General features: G+C 54.5%; 10 protein-coding genes across 10 annotated transcripts in view; 1 reads left to right on the top strand and 9 right to left on the bottom strand.

The window, feature by feature from the left end:
* Window positions 1–275: 275 nt before the first annotated feature.
* On the bottom strand, window positions 276–2,258 carry GRS1 (glycine--tRNA ligase; the record flags this gene model as incomplete). The annotated part of the gene is made up of 1 exon (XM_022611420.1): window positions 276–2,258. One exon carries the CDS (start codon window positions 2,256–2,258, stop codon window positions 276–278), a length of 1,983 nt encoding a protein of 660 aa, XP_022462831.1.
* Window positions 2,259–2,621: 363 nt separating this feature from the next.
* MRPL36 (mitochondrial 54S ribosomal protein bL31m) lies at window positions 2,622–3,173 on the bottom strand (the record flags this gene model as incomplete). The annotated part of the gene is made up of 1 exon (XM_022611419.1): window positions 2,622–3,173. One exon carries the CDS (start codon window positions 3,171–3,173, stop codon window positions 2,622–2,624), a length of 552 nt encoding a protein of 183 aa, XP_022462830.1.
* Window positions 3,174–3,382: 209 nt separating this feature from the next.
* Window positions 3,383–5,347, bottom strand: TFC1 (transcription factor TFIIIC subunit TFC1; the record flags this gene model as incomplete). The annotated part of the gene is made up of 1 exon (XM_022611418.1): window positions 3,383–5,347. One exon carries the CDS (start codon window positions 5,345–5,347, stop codon window positions 3,383–3,385), a length of 1,965 nt encoding a protein of 654 aa, XP_022462829.1.
* A 207-nt stretch (window positions 5,348–5,554) lies between these two features.
* PTC4 (type 2C protein phosphatase PTC4) lies at window positions 5,555–6,745 on the bottom strand (the record flags this gene model as incomplete). The annotated part of the gene is made up of 1 exon (XM_022611417.1): window positions 5,555–6,745. One exon carries the CDS (start codon window positions 6,743–6,745, stop codon window positions 5,555–5,557), a length of 1,191 nt encoding a protein of 396 aa, XP_022462828.1.
* A 286-nt stretch (window positions 6,746–7,031) lies between these two features.
* On the bottom strand, window positions 7,032–8,528 carry TPS1 (alpha,alpha-trehalose-phosphate synthase (UDP-forming) TPS1; the record flags this gene model as incomplete). The annotated part of the gene is made up of 1 exon (XM_022611416.1): window positions 7,032–8,528. One exon carries the CDS (start codon window positions 8,526–8,528, stop codon window positions 7,032–7,034), a length of 1,497 nt encoding a protein of 498 aa, XP_022462827.1.
* Window positions 8,529–8,845: 317 nt separating this feature from the next.
* VMA2 (H(+)-transporting V1 sector ATPase subunit B) lies at window positions 8,846–10,387 on the bottom strand (the record flags this gene model as incomplete). The annotated part of the gene is made up of 1 exon (XM_022611414.1): window positions 8,846–10,387. One exon carries the CDS (start codon window positions 10,385–10,387, stop codon window positions 8,846–8,848), a length of 1,542 nt encoding a protein of 513 aa, XP_022462826.1.
* A 178-nt stretch (window positions 10,388–10,565) lies between these two features.
* On the bottom strand, window positions 10,566–11,576 carry ATG14 (Atg14p; the record flags this gene model as incomplete). The annotated part of the gene is made up of 1 exon (XM_022611413.1): window positions 10,566–11,576. One exon carries the CDS (start codon window positions 11,574–11,576, stop codon window positions 10,566–10,568), a length of 1,011 nt encoding a protein of 336 aa, XP_022462825.1.
* Window positions 11,577–11,640: 64 nt separating this feature from the next.
* Window positions 11,641–12,711, bottom strand: SHE3 (She3p; the record flags this gene model as incomplete). Its single annotated transcript, XM_022611412.1, has 1 exon — window positions 11,641–12,711. One exon carries the CDS (start codon window positions 12,709–12,711, stop codon window positions 11,641–11,643), a length of 1,071 nt encoding a protein of 356 aa, XP_022462824.1.
* Window positions 12,712–12,904: 193 nt separating this feature from the next.
* Window positions 12,905–14,014, top strand: SUA7 (transcription factor TFIIB; the record flags this gene model as incomplete). The annotated part of the gene is made up of 1 exon (XM_022611411.1): window positions 12,905–14,014. One exon carries the CDS (start codon window positions 12,905–12,907, stop codon window positions 14,012–14,014), a length of 1,110 nt encoding a protein of 369 aa, XP_022462823.1.
* Window positions 14,015–14,135: 121 nt separating this feature from the next.
* SRP54 (RNA-binding signal recognition particle subunit SRP54) overlaps window positions 14,136–15,696 on the bottom strand; it is a gene marked incomplete at both ends in the record, with an annotated part of 1,614 nt that continues 53 nt past the window's right edge. Inside the window, one exon of the mRNA XM_022611410.1 lies at window positions 14,136–15,696. This exon is cut by the window's right edge and continues 53 nt beyond it. Within this exon, the coding sequence (XP_022462822.1) occupies window positions 14,136–15,696 (1,561 nt within the window).

The following is a 15,696-nucleotide window of genomic DNA, read 5'->3' as shown; positions in this document are numbered from 1 at the left end:
CTTGTATATCTGTGTGTCCTGTTTTTGTAATCTCCCTTGTTCAAGTGCAACCAGTACGTGGGAGTTACTTCTGATACAGAATTCTTCACAATTTGTTAAATCTAATACCAAGAACCGGTCCTTTGCAGAAGGAGCAATTCAAAGCTAAACAGTAAAGGTTGAGTGTGGATATATACATATGTGTAGACGTGATATGTAGCGAACTGGTGGTAGATGTGTGCCGGAGGAAAAAATGGCAACAATGTGAGGGGTATACCCCCCTCATCGTGTTGTCATTATTTGGCCTCCTGGGAGACGAATGGCTTCAAGTTCTTAGTACCTTCATCCCAAGTGACGCCCTTGTAAGCAATTTGGCGAATGGCCTCAATGATTTCTTCGATAGAGCCTCTAACCTGCTTGGTCGAGTCTCTTTCTCTGAGCGTGACAGACCCGTCCTGGACGGAGTCGAAGTCGATGGTGACACCGAAGGGCGTACCCAACTCGTCGTTACGTGCGTATCTCTTACCGATGGAGACACCGGAGTCGTCCACCTTGAATGGGATCTCTGCCTTGCGGAGCGTGGTCGAGACTTTGCTGACAATGGGCTGCAGTTCCTTGTTGTTGGACAATGGGACCAGCAGGACTTTGCTTGGTGCGACCAAAGGTGGGAAGGACAAGACGCCCCTGGCGGCATCCTCAGGTCTGCTCCAGAAAGAGTGTTCGAAGACGGCGTAAATGATACGGCCGATACCGAAAGAAGGTTCGATGACGTTTGGAACAAACTCTCTGACATGCTCAACTCTGGTTCTCTCCTCGATGGTGACGAACTTGTCGTCCAACTCGAGTTCCCCTTCGACCTCTGGAACGGAGAAGGTGATCTTGCCCGTGTCTGCTAGCTCTTTTGCCTTCACAGCCAGTTGATCCTGCGTCATGTTCAATAGGTAGCTCTCCACTTTTGGAGCGTCCTTTCTGAATTTGGGACCGAACAGCTTCTTGACAAGGTCGATCTCGTACTTGGTAACCTCGATCGGCGTCTCCAACTTCTGTCTAACGACCATCTTCTCCTTAGTCTTGTTGGAGTGGACAGTCAAATCGAATGCTGATCTGTCAGCACACCCAACACACTCGATCCACCCGTAGGAGGTGTGTAGCTCTGCATCCCAACAGTCTGCCGCGTAATGAGCCATTTCGTTGGCCATGTGCTGACGGAACCTGAGTCTGTCGTGGTCGACACCAATCTTCATCAAGAACATGTAGATCCTGCCGATGAAGTAGCCGAGCGTCTCGTTGTCGACCATGTTGGAGGCAACCGCTTCACCGATGGTCTTGACCACGGGTTCCGTGGCACCAGCCTCTTGGACGTCACGGGGCAAGAAGCGCAACTTGATGTCCTTCACTTCGTCAAACTTTGGGTGCGATTTGTCCAGCGGGTCGACAAAGTGTTCGATCTCTGCCATCAAGAACTCACGGACTCTCAGTAAACCGGCTCTGGGCGAGATTTCGTTTCTGAACGATTTACCAATCGAAGCAGACGCGAATGGCGTCTTCCCGTTGTTAAACTCGAGCAACTTGTTGAAGTTTAGAAACTGACCCTGTGCAGTCTCTGGTCTCAAGTAGCCCTTTAGTTGGCCCGATGGTCCGATGGCCGTTTCGAACATCAGATTGAAGGCAATTGGGGGTTCCAACTTATCACCGGTAACTGGGTTACCGATGTTGTACTTGACCATAAGCTCACCAAGTTCTGGGCCGGAGAACCCATCAATTTTAGCCAGTGTGGTTTCGTATTCCTTGACGACATCGTCCTCCAGTTTCACAACTTTGATCTCCTTGACTTTCTTCTTCCTCTTCTTCTTGTCGGCACTCTCCTCCTCTACAGGCTTCGCACCGAGCCCTCTGGCCTCTCTGTCACCTTTCAGACGCGCCTCTAAAACTTCCTCGACGATGTGGTCCGCTCTGAAGATCTCACCCGTCTTGGTGTCCTTACACATCCAATCGGAAAACTTGTCAACGTGTCCAGAAGTCTTCAACACCTCGTAAGGGGTCAGCATGGTACAGTCCACCTCGAGCATACCTTCCTCGAGCACGAAATGCTTCCTCCACAGGTCAACAACGTTAGCTTGGAAAGCACAACCTGGTGGACCGTAATCGTACAAACCGGAAACACCACCGTACGACTCAAACGCCGGGGCGTAGAAAAATCTGCCCCTGAGGACAGCCTCTAGGGACTCCCTGCTGAACTCAACGGTCTTCTTAGCCTGCTGAATCTCACTCACACTCATTCTCTTGATCTTAACGGTTCTTTTCGGCAATTGCTTCTTACTGACACCTGAGAGACACCTTTTGAAAACGTTAAATAGCCGTGATTGCAACGTCGTGGGCTAAAAAAAACGATAACAATTGAACAGTGTTAGGGAAACCAAACTGTAATAAACTTACCGTAACTCAAAGCACCAAGAAACAAAATCAAGTCTCATCAACTTCAACCGTATCTGTCTGTTTCGAAGCCTCAAAGAAGTTAAAAAAAATTTTCACTGCGCGGAACAGCGTTTAACGGTGTTTTTTGGGTTGTTCTTTTTTTCTAAAATCTATTTACAAGGGTAGGGGTCATGGTTTCGCGCCTGGGAGACCCAATTCCATGGGGATCACTTCTTCTTGGGCCGTCTCTTGCTGGCCAGTTTGCCCGTCTTGATCTGCTGCGTACTGTCGTCGAGTATGTCCAGGTAGTCTTCGAGTGCTGCGGGTGCCGGTTCTTGTTCTGTTTCAGGTGCAGGTGCATCCGGGGTTGGGGGTTGCCGTAGTTTATTAATCTCTTGTGGTGCTGCCTTCTGGGCTGGCGGTTCCTCCACTGGGGAGGCAAACATGGTCCCGTACTTTTGTTTGAACTTGCCGATGCTGCCGGCTGCGTTGGCGTCGACGACGACAAGGTCTGACCGGCTCGTGTTCCAGAGCGGATTGTTCCTCTGGTCCTGGATCAGCCGGAGCTCTGCCTTCGGGAACTGCGACCGTCGCATCACCACACTCCCGTCACTCATCTCCACAGCAACGTCGAATTGGTGGTAGATCGCGGGCCGCGCCTTCCCGATGGGGATCTTGCGCACAGGCCGCCTCGGAATAGCTGTCTTCATCGCTCCAGGGTACCCACCCGTGGAGGCGTGGCGCACTCTGGCAATCAAAGAAACATTACCCTTAAACATGCTGTATTTACGGTTCCAGCTCGCTTGACTAGAAACACCACTGCACAATGCTCTTCTACGCTCCCTTTGCCCCAGTTCCTAATAGTTGAAGTTCTCGAATAATAATAATAATAATAATAATAATAATAATATAATATTATTGATAATACAACTTACAGATTCGCTACATATCAAGCCCCACGGTATCTTCCACAGTAACCGCCTGAATATCACTGCGACAGCTTCGATTCATGTACAAACCCGCTCAGTCTCTGTTGTAACTGTGCCGCCTCTTCTGGTGCCAGCGACGCTATCCGGGCGATAACATCCTGGAACCCGGCCGTCTTGTAGTCTAGATTCTCCAATTCCTGCTCTTGCTCTTGGTTCTCCGCGTCTGCGTCCGCGTCCAAATCGTCTTGCGTCTCCGGGACGGGGATATCTGCGTCGACCTCGGCCTCTTCTGCCTCCAGCGTCGCCTCATCGGCCTCGCCTGTCGCGACACCATTATCGTCGTCATCGTCGTCTTGTTGTTGTTCTTTGTCACCAGTATTCGTCTGCTTGAACTTGTCTGCCGAGTCCGTATGCGGATTATCCATGTCGACATCACCATCAGCGTCAACCGCTGAGTCAGCGGGTTTCTGGTTTATCATCGACTCCCTGACAAATTGTATCGCCTTGAAGTACTTGAGTTTGTACTTGTTGAAATTGTGGTTTCCCTGGGCAAGACACCCGAGCTCGTACTTCACAATACGCCTCATCTTAACCAGATCGAGCTCGTGGAACCACCCGGTCAGCTCGTTAGGTTGTTCCAAATACGTCACCGCATCGTACACTTCGCGGATGTTGGGTTCATCAACGAGCAAGTCGATTTGCAACATCAGATACCATGGGATGTACTCCCCAGTGAATCTGAACCGCGTGTCTATCCCCCTAATGACATTGGATTGGAAAACTACGGTGGGTATACTGGGGACGTTCTTCCTCACGAGCGGGGAAGTCAGCAGCCTCCGCTCGATCTTGAAGTATTCCGTCTGGTACTTGGCGTACTCATGCGAGGACCTTGGATCGACGCCAAACTTGATGTATGTGTTCCTCCAGGGCCCCATTGTGAAACGGTACGAGACAAGCGCCAATGCAATCTTGATAGTGTGGTGTATACGCTTCGGGATGATCCCGTCCAGGTGTCTCTTGACCCAAATGGGTCTCTCTTCAAACAGATCGCGCAGGATGGCCAGACAATCCTCTAGACACCCGTAGAAGTTCGAGTCCGCCTTGGTGCCCGGGTAGACACGGTCTTTCCTCGCTGTGTCGTACGCGTCCCGAAGATCAGGGTGTGGCTTGCACGGTATTACCGTTGACTCTTTGATGTCGTGCACGAACAGTTGGTAGTTCTTGATGTACGTGCCCTTGACCTCCGCGGCACCGTCTGATTTCTTCGTCGCCAGTGGGTTGCCCCTGTACTTGTATAGATGCGGGAACCCGACCATCGAAAGCTTCGGCGGTGGTGGCAATTGGAAGTCCGAGTTGGGAGTTGGGAGTGTCCTGTCGACAACGATACTGTTGATGTTGGCGAAGGGTTGTGGGTCGTTGTCCGGCACGGTGTCGACAAACTTGCGGAATGGGCCCCATTCAAGGGACCCAAAGCTGCCTTGAAACTCCTGTGCCGCGGGGACATTATCCAACTTCACCTGAAAGTCAGACATCTCGCGGAACTTGATCGTGTTGTCCACAATGGCCACGGGCGTGATCTTATAGTCTTTTGAGTCCAATGAGGCGAGAGACGCAGAAACCTCGCCATTGTGTCTCTGCAGCGTACCCTTAGGCACCGTGATCTTCAACACAATGGAGTCGTCCCTGAAGGGCACTCTTTTCCCTCGGATCGGGTGCTCGTTGAAGAACCGACTCGTATCGTCGTTCAGGGCCAATTCAAGTCCACGCTGCTGGTCCAATGGACCCGTCTCCTTGAACGCATCCTTGACCTTCTGTAATCCACCGCACATGTGAATTGCACGCGCTACGGACGTGGGCTTCGCGGACACCTCCAGGGGCAACTCCACACTGGGAATCCGCGGTATATCCAACGTAAACTCCTTTGCGGCGGGGCCCTCCTTCAGGGGGACGCCCTCCCCAGTACCAGCATCGTCGCCGTGCAGCAGTACCCCGGTCACATCCTCTGCGGCTCTCGAACCTGACATTACCGTGCTGTATTGGGTTTCTTCACCCTCTATTGCTGTGTGAGGTCTTCGTTACGTGAAATGTCATATATATTGAACTATGAGATGCCGATGAGTAACGAGTGCAATTGAGATGAGGGGTTCGTTCGTTAAGAGATGACTTATAGAGTCAGAATTGGTTACATAATGGGTGGTCCACCGGGTCTTCACCCCTCCCCAGCCTTGTCCTCAGGACAGGCCGCGTTCTCGTTCGAGGCGTATTTTCATCTTGGTGTACCAGTCGGACAAGGTCTCGCCCTGCTTGTTGAGCACTACGATCATGGCCGTCATGTTGTCGAAGCCGACTCCCGTGCTCGAGTTTGCCTGCGCGATGCCGTGGTCGAGCAGTTTCGGGACGATCTGGTCCAGTTTTGCACCAAGGGCGAGGTGGTACTTGATCAGTTTGACGACCTGCCTGTTGCTGTATACGTCCCAGATCCCGTCGCATGCGAGCACGATGAACTCGTCGCGCTTGTAGTCTATCTTGTGCATCAGGACGTCCGGTTCTGCGGTGACTTGCGCCTCCTGCGGCGGGATGCTCCGTTTGTGCCAGAGTTGCTGTGACTGATGCGAGTTGGATGCGTGCTGTTGGGAGTAGTCGACGCCGCGCTTGAACTGGAAGTCCCCCAGGGCACGGGACAGTGCGAGTACACCGCCGACCCTCCCGAGTGAGACTGATCCACCGTTGTCGTTGATGCGGAGCAGTTCGCCGATGTGCTGTGGTTTGTGGTCGAAGGACATCGTCTTGACCGCGTTGCCCTTAGAGGAGAGCACGCAGCGGGAGTCCCCGCAGTTGGCAACGTAAAGGGTCTCCCCATTGACGACCGCCGCAAGCACACAGGTCGACCCACACGGTGTGTTGGCGAAGTGCCTGTACAACTCCGCGTCCTGCTTCAAGAAGGCGTCGCGCATGATCTGTGCGATGAGCCCCTCAAGGGACGCAAAGACTCGTGTCGCCTTGGCGTCCCCCTGGAGGACACTTCCTATCTTATGCCTTGCTGCGTCACCATAACTGTGCGTTTCAAAGCTGCGAGTGACCCACTTGGCGATCCCACGCTGTGGGTCGTACCCGTTACCGTTCCCTCCCGCAAGGAACAGCGAACAGTCGTCCCCTCCGTGGCCGTCAAACACGGCAAATACGCTGACGAGGTAGTGTTCCCTGCGGTCCGCGAATGGGTTATAGAACTGGATTCGTAGAGTGTCATCCTCATTGATGACCATGTGTGCGTCCTCTTGCGTCAGACGGTACCCCTGCATGGACCCGACGCAGTTAAAGAACCGCGGACACTTGTGCGAGAGGTACGTCGTCCCAATGTGGTCCCTGTAGTCGTTGTACTCGATCGTCTTCTCCGTCAACGGGTGCGAGAGTAACTGGCCCATGCTGTAGTGAGTAATTCTGTGATGGTGGCAGTGGAACAGCTAGAGTCCAGTGCAAACAGCAGCGTGTGTGTGAGAACGTGTGTATATAGCAAATGCGATTGACCGGTAGAGCGGACGAGACAGACCCCTCAAACGACGACCCGATCGATGGCTGTCGTTAAGAGTTGAAGACGTCTTGAAATTTCAAACTGAAATGCGCAGCGAAGGGACACATCTGTGTTGAACGAAGAGAGCGTTGTATCTAGTTACGTAGACGTATGTATGTGGTGCGTGCGAGCGTAGTGCTTCACTTCCTGACGTTGTTGGTGCCCGTGTTGGACAATTCGTGGACGAAGTTCTCCCCCCAGAAGGCGGAGGTGTACTTTGAGATGTACTTGTACAGTTTCTCCCAGTTGGCCTTCTTCTTCTCCGGTAGCAGAGTGAGTGCCTCGTTGATTGCGTCTGACAGTTCGTCCGTGTTCCACGGGTTGACTATGAGTGCCCCGTTGAGCGACTGCGCTGCGCCCGTGAACTCCGAGAGGATCAGCGCGCCCTTCTTTTCCTGCTGGCAGGCGGTGTACTCGTACGACACGAGGTTCATCCCGTCTCTTGTTGAGGAGACGAGGCAGACATCGCTCACTGCGTACAGCGAAATGAGTTCCTCAAAGGGCACAGACCGGTGCATGAAGTGGATGGGCACGAACTCAACGGTGCCGAATTGGCCATTGATGCGGCCGACGAGCTCGTTCACGACGGAACGGAGGTACTGGTACTCCTCGACATCGCCCCTACTAGGGACCGCGACCTGTACGAGCACCACTTTCCCGATCCATTCTGGGTGTTCGTTGAGGAACACCTCCATTGCGTGCAGTTTTTGAGGGACCCCCTTGATGTAGTCCAGCCGGTCGACACCGACGATAATCTTGCAACCTTTAAAGGTCTCCTTTAATTGAGCGATCCTGTCGCGCACGGCCTGCGTCTTGAGTCCGTCCGTGAACGTGTCGACGTCGATCCCAATGGGGAACGCAGCGACGTTGACGAACCGGCCCCTGTACTCTACCCCATTGGGCAGAGTATTGATGTTGAGTACACGTTGCACACTCGAGAGGAAGTGTCGAGCGTAATCGTACGTGTGGAACCCTAGCAAGTCACAGGACAACACCCCCTTGAGGATCTCCTGTCTGACGGGCAATATCCTATAAATCTCAGAGGAGGGGAACGGCGTGTGTAGGAACCACCCCAATTTAACGTTCTTGACACTCTGTGAGATCTTGTTACGTAGCATCTCTGGGAGCAACATCAGGTGGTAATCGTGGACCCACACGAGGTCGTTATCGTGGACGTTCTTGACGATCTCCTCCGCGAAAGTTGCGTTCGCCTCGTTGTACGCCAACCACGCGTTCTCGTCAAAGTTGATCTCCCCCGGGTGGTAATGGAACAGCGGCCACAGGATCGAGTTCGAGAACCCGTTGTAGTGCAAGTCGGCCACCTCATCGCTGAGGAAGATCGGAATCGCATTGAACTTCTCGAGCAAGTCCCCCTTGACTTTCTCCTTCTCGTCATCCGGGATCTCCAGCCCGGGCCACCCGTACCACTGGAACGTAGAGGTCTTCTTCAAACCTTGCAAAGCGGTGACCAACCCACCAGAGGACATAGAGTACGTGTACTCCCCAGTGTCCGGATTCTTCTTGATCGTCACGGGCAACCTGTTCGAAACAACGATAATGTTCCCGGACCCAGTCTCAGCAACACCGCCGGCAGCACCGCCGGCAGCACCAGAAGAAGCAATTGTCGCAGCAGTCATCAGCACAGTCGCAAGCGTGGTCTCCTAGCACCTCCCAACCACCACTCCCCCCAGTGCACAGACCCCCTGTTGCAAAACAACACCTCTCCTTTATATACAAATCAGCAGCGAACGAGGGGGTCGACGAGGGATGGCAGTAGACGACGACAACAAGAAGGACACTACCGGTAGGACACTACGACGGTGTTGCGGGGTCGCCGCGGGGTCGAGGGGTCCATGACGTGGAACGCGGGGCTCTGTTCTGTTCTGTCTATTATATACGCTACACACGTTCTTAGTATACCAGTAGAGCGGGAGGCGGGAGGTGCGGGGGATCACTAAGCCCTCTCGTCAGGGTTCTGTTCTTGCTGGGGCTCGTCGTCGTCGTCGTCGTCCGTGTCCTCTGCGGTCTCCCCCGCACGGTCGTAGAACTCGTCGAGGATCTTTGGGGAGATCCTGTTCAGCATCTCCTTCGGGTAGATCCGCAGCAGCGACCACGCCTGGTCGAGGGACTCGAAGACCGTACGGTCCTCGTAGGCGCCCTGCGAGATGAACGACCGCTCGAACTTCTCCAGGAACTCGAGCGAGAGCTTGTCCTCGATGGAGAGTGCCTCTTCACCGACAACGGCCTTCATCGCGGCGGCGTCTCTCCCGATGGCGTACTTCGCGTACAACTGGTTAGAGACGTCACCGTGGTCCCGTCTCGTCATGCCCTCCCCGATAGCAGACTTCATCAGACGGCTCAGCGAGGGCAACACGTTGATCGGTGGGTACACACCCTTGTTGTGCAACTGCCGGTCGACGGAGATCTGGCCCTCAGTGATATACCCTGTCAAATCCGGGATAGGGTGCGTGATGTCGTCGTTGGGCATCGTCAGGATCGGGATCTGCGTGATGGACCCGTTCCGGCCCTCAACACGCCCGGCACGCTCGTAGATCGTAGACAAATCGGTGTACATGTACCCTGGGTACCCTCTCCGGCCGGGGACCTCCTCCCTGGCGGCAGAGACCTCTCTTAAGGCGTCAGCGTACGAGGACATGTCCGTAAGGATGGTCAGCACGTGGCGCTCCGTCTGGTACGCCAAGTACTCTGCGGTGGTCAGCGCGAGTCTTGGAGTGATGATTCTCTCAATGGTTGGGTCGTTCGCAAGGTTGAGGAACAGAGAGGTCCTCTCAAGGGACCCGTTCTCCTCAAAATCCTGCTTAAAGAACCGTGCGGTCTCCAAGTTAACCCCACTCGCAGCAAACACGATCGAGAAGTTCTCCTCGTGCCCATCGTGGACATCCTTTGTCGGGCGGACAAGACCAGCCTGCCTGCAGATCTGCGCCGCGATCTCGTTGTGCGGCAAACCGGAAGCACTGAAGATCGGAATCTTCTGTCCACGAGCAATCGAGTTCATCGTGTCAATCGCAGATATCCCCGTAGAGATCATCTCCTCAGGGTAGATCCGCGCGTACGGGTTGATGGGCGACCCGTTAATGTCCAAGTAATCCTCGGCGAACACTTTGGGGCCCTGGTCGATGGGTCTCCCAGACCCATCGAAGATCCTACCGAGAGTGTCCTCAGAGACTGGGATCTTCAAGTTCTGGCCCGTGAACTCAACGGTCGTCTTCTTCACGTCAATCCCAGAGGTCCCCTCGAACACTTGCACGATCGCCCTGTCACCACGCACCTCCAACACCTGCCCCTGGCGCACACCCCCATCGGGTAAGGTCAAGTTCACAATCTCGTTGTACCGGGGGAACTTCACCTTCTCCAAGATCACAAGGGGACCGTTAATCCCACTGACCGTGTTGTACGTCAACCGTGGTTTCACATTGAACCCCTCTTGCACCGCCTGCTTGTTCAGCCTAAACAGTTCCGCATCGTTCATAACCATTGTCACTACAGCTAAGGCTACTAGTCGCCAGTAACAGTAACAGTCTTTGTCTTCGTTGTCTCCCTCAGAGTGTCGTCGTCGTCGTCGTCGTTTCGTTGCATCAAAATCTTTTTAAAACAACGTCAAGAAGAGGCAGCGATAAGACAGTGATGGCCACGGCGATGGTGCTGTTTGTGGGTCACGGTACGAGGTACCAGGTATCCGTAGTGGTCGTAGTGTCCCTCGTGGTGGCAGTATCCCTGGTGGTCCGTGTTGGTCTCGTTTGTTTCGTTTGTCCTCTCGCGATGAAGTCCCTGAGACGTGCTCGTGACCAACCCTCTGCGCCCTCGCAGTCGCTGTCGAGGTGCACCGCCGGTAAGGGCTGCTGCGTTGCAAAGTGGTGGAACAGCGTCGCAAGGTCGACCTTGTCTAGTAGTCTCCCCTGGTCCAATGGGCCACTGGGGAGCAACCCAGTCTCCTGACACAGCAGAACCGTACAGTGACACACAGAGCAGAGCGTGTCGACTAGAGTCTTCCGGTCTTCTTGTTCTTCTTCCTGTAGTAGTAGCAGCCTCGACGCCAGCGAGAGGTACCGTTGCATCTCGCGGAGGGATGCCCGCAGCACAAGCCGTGGTAAAGTGCGGGACAAATGTAGGGACACCAGGGGCAAGTGCATGATCGTGTACTGTGGGTTGCTATGGGTGCTGGGCCGTCGCCGGATCAGGAACCATTGCCGCAGTTGTCCTAGTTTCGTCAATTGCATCCGTCGCAGCACAGGTTGCAGGGCACAAATCCGCTGACGTTGCTCCACGAGACTCGCCACAAGCAAGGGTATAGCACCTTGAGATGGTGCAGTGAATGGATTCGTCACCTCTGCTGTCAATTGCTCCACGCGTTGCCGCCTCTGCGCGATCCGCCGTTGTAACTGGCCCACGGCGGCCTTGATTCGGGCGTTGTGTCTCGCCTTCCGCAACGCGGCAACCCGCTCTAACCTCCCGCGGAGAACATCACCGGAGACCTCTGCAGTACCCTCATGGGTCCCCCCGAACGCACGTTGTAGGACCTCTCGGACCTTCCCGCCCAAGACCGCGTTGTCCCTCCGCAACTCGACAAGCTGCAACTTCAAACGAACGACCACATGGGGGGAACATCGCACACACCGGGCACACACAAACAGCTCCCTCTCCAGTCCACACACTCCACACCGCATCCTCGCCTTATCCTTCCACCGTCCCCAAGGTCTTCAGGGTCCTTAACTGTTAGTTGTTACTTAGTTACTTACTTGATGATGAAGGTATCGATGAGTGTTGGAACCGCGGCGTTGGTGTTCTGTTGAGTCGCCGTGTGTCACTCTCCTGACTGGTCTTCCGTAGGGACGAGGTCCGTTTCACTCCGGGCAGTGCAGCGGTGCCAGCAGATGTCGGGACGGCCCCGAGTGTCGGGCTGGACGCCCCGAAGAAGTTGCGATGGCGATGCTGATGCTGCTGATGCTGCTGCTGGCGCTGCTGCATTGCGGTAGCGGTCCCCTGCAGTAGTTCAGCAAGGGTGTACCCCATTTCGGACGCGAGGGTCTCGAGTCGTGCGCGGGTCGCAGTGTACAGGGTTGCCCAGTCAGCTGTAGTGAGTCCCGCATCGAAGTCTGCTCCGAGCGTCTCTGTAAGTGCCGTGTGCAGTGCATCTAGGGATTCCCTGTCCTGTGTAAACTCTCGCAGCGATAACTGCAGTGACGATGTGTCTAGAGAGTCTGTTGCGGCTGCGGCCGCAACGGCACTGTCGAGTTCCTCTCGCAATTGTTTAATCCGAGCAAGGTAGTGGTCCTTGTACAGCTGCTGCGAGGTGATCAGCGCAGTGTACTGCGCCTGTGCACGCTCAGCTTGCTCGGACCACGCAGCGACGTCGCCCTGCTGCAGTGGGGAACTCTCAACGGCAGTAGCTGCCCGTTTGCGTTGCTCCTCGACAGCAGCACGCAACTCTGCGGCACGGGACTCCAACTGCCGCAACTCAACGGTACTCCCATCAAGCTCCTCATGCAGTGCGTCACTCGCTTGCTTCAACTGCAGGGACCCATCCAGCAACCGCGTCTCATTCTCCTGCGCCTGTTCCAACTTCTCCAAGAGACTGTGCGACTGCATTGCCAACTGCACGTTTGTCTCCGCCAAAGTGTCCACCCTCGCACGCAGCACGTCAATCACCTGCCCAGACGCCTCGCCACCCGCACTACTAGCAGCGACCGTCCCAGACTGCCCTTGTCCTTGCCCCTGCAGATTAGCCATGAATATCCCATACTGCGCGGCCAACTTTTCCCCCGACGCAGCGGGCACCCCGTTCCCCTCAGTGACACCCATCCTGCTCGCTACAACCGCTTGCAACGACTACAATCCAGCCATCCATCAGAGGCATCGACACTCGTCTTCGAACAGTTTTAAATTTAATCAAATTTTGAACTCTTCGAAGACGACACTCTTCTCCTCCTTCTTCAACTTCAACTGCGAAGACGCCACCGCATCAGTCTCCCACGAGTGTAACCCACGTCCGGCGATGTCTGCTACAGTGCTCCCCAGTGCATCGAGGAACAGCAACAGCACGGCCAACGGCACAACGAGCCGTGGCGGGCGCAAGGGCCCAAACCTCAACATCGTGCTCACTTGCCCCGAGTGCAAAGTGTACCCTCCCAAGATCGTAGAGAGGTTTGCCGAGGGGGACGTCGTCTGTGCACTCTGTGGGCTCGTGCTCTCGGACAGGCTAGTCGACACGCGGTCCGAGTGGCGGACTTTCTCGAATGACGACCAGAACGGGGATGACCCCTCGCGTGTCGGGGAGGCTTCCAACCCGTTGCTCGATGGGAACAACTTGTCCACGAGGATAGGACAGGGGGAGAACACGGATATGCGGTTTACGAAGGAGTTGAACCGTGCACAGGGGAAGAACGTCGTTGACAAGAAGGATAACGAGGTGCACGCTGCGTTTGCGAAGATCACGATGCTCAGTGACGCAGCAGAGTTGCCCAAGATCGTCAAGGACTGTGCCAAGGAGGCGTACAAGCTCTGCCACGACGAGAAGTCCCTCAAGGGGAAGTCCACGGAGAGTATCATAGCTGCGTCCATCCTCATCGGATGTAGACGAGCGGAGGTCGCTCGTACGTTCAAGGAGATACAGTCCATCATACACGTCAAGACGAAGGAGTTTTCAAAGACACTCAGCATCATGAAGGGGATCCTCAGGGAGAAGTCCTCCGATGGGTTCATCAAGATCAACACAGACAACATGTCCGGTGCACAGAACCTCACGTATATTCCCAGATTCTGTTCGCACTTGGGTCTCCCCATGCAAGTGACCACGGCGGCAGAGTACACCGCGAAGAAGTGCAAAGAGATCGAGGAGATCGCAGGGAAATCGCCTATCACAATCGCTGTCGTATCCATATACCTCAACATCCTCCTCTTCAAGATCCCAGTCTCTGCTTCAAAAGTAGCACAGATTTTACAGGTCACGGAGGGGACCATCAAGTCTGGTTACAAGATTTTATACGACCACAGGGAGAAGTGCGTCGAACCACAACTACTCGCGTCGGGGACCGTCTCGCTGGACGACCTCCCCTGCCTCGACAAGGACAAAGAGAAGGCCATGAAGCTAGAGAAGAAGTCTTAAACTTAGCGACAGTCCCTATGCTGGGTGTGGCGTGAAAAGTCTTACTTGACTATTAGTGAGTACACTTCTCCTACTACTATACATAAGCTACGTAGAGTAACCTGATACCCGTACTCGCCCATCACATGCCCATGCCGGCACCGAACTGCTGCGCCATCTGTTGCATCTTCGGATCCTGCATCATCTTCATCATGTCGTTCATGTTGGGCATCCCACCAGCACCGCCGTTCGCACCCCCAAACATGTCCATCATGTTCTTCATCATCCCAGGGTTCTGTTTCAGCCTCTGCTGCGCTTGCTGCATCATCTGCGGTGAGATGTTGGGCATACCGGGCATGTTCGGCATCCCGGGCATCCGCATCCCACCGGGACCCATACCGCCGGCACCGGCACCACCGGCACCCTGCGATTGCGATTGCTTCGCCGTCTGCGCCATCCGAGCCATCATCTGCTGCTGCATCAGAAGCGTCTCCACATCAAACACAGATGTACCGGAACCTCTTGCTACACGGACCATCCTGCTAGGTTCATCGATGAAACACCGGCCGTCGGATTCAAGCTCACGTTTCGTCATCGAATCCAGCATGTAAACCATCTTCTTCATACTCTTGGAGGCCTCGTCCTCCCCGATCTGGTTCATCATATTACCCATCCCAGGGATCATCTGCGCTATGTTTGACAGTGGACCCATCTTCATGATGGTCTGCATCTGCTTCTGGAAGTCCAGTAGCGTGAACTTCCCCTGCTGGATGTTCTCTAGCAGTGCCTGCGTGTCCTCCTTGTTCGAGATCGTCTGGAACTGTTCCATCAGACCTTCGAAGTCCCCGATCCCAAGAAGCTTCGACACGAACGATTTCGGAGAAAACTTCTCGAAATCGTGGATGTGCTCACCGGTCCCAATGAATATGATGGGCGTGTTTGTCGCGGCAATTGCAGAGATAGCACCACCACCTTTTGCGTGGCCGTCCATCTTGGTCAGAATGATCGCACCGAAGTTTGAAGAGTCCTTAAACGCCTTCGACTGCTGCTCCGCAGCTTGCCCGATCGACGCATCGAGTACCATAATTGTCTGGTTGGGCTTCACCACTTTACCGATCTCCACCATCTCTTTAAACAGCTCTTCCTCCTGACGGTGCCTCCCAGAGGTATCCACTATCACAATCTCAAACTTCTCCTTCTTGAATTTCGTGATACCTTCTTCCGCAACCTTCACTGGGTCCGTCTCCGTGTATGACCCGTAGAACGGTATCCGCGCCTTGATTGCATTCTGCTTTAACTGGTCAAACGCCCCAGCACGGAAAGTATCCGCACACACAAGCCCGACTTTGAACCCTCTCTTATGGTAATACACAGCCAGCTTCGTACACGACGTCGTCTTACCGGACCCTTGCAGCCCAACAAACATGATCACATTCGTCTGCTTCTTCTTTGGCTTGAAAGGTTCTGACGCATGGCAGTCTACCAAGTTACACAACTCCTCAAAGACCACTTTGTGAACGAGCTTCTTCGTCTGCGCATTCGACATCGACTTTGCACCAGCAGCCCCATCAAGCAGCGTCGCACGTATGTTCCCCCTCAACCGAGATACCAGTGCAATGTTTACATCGGACTCCAGCAGCGCCGTCACAATCCCCTTCAACATCGTGTCCACCGTCGTCGCATAGTCATCGTCAGGGTTCGAC

The sequence above is a fragment of the Huiozyma naganishii genome, chromosome 2, assembly GCF_000348985.1.
Source record: "Huiozyma naganishii CBS 8797 chromosome 2, complete genome".
Lineage (NCBI taxonomy): Eukaryota > Fungi > Ascomycota > Saccharomycetes > Saccharomycetales > Saccharomycetaceae > Huiozyma > Huiozyma naganishii.
This window is presented reverse-complemented; position numbering and strand designations above follow the sequence as displayed.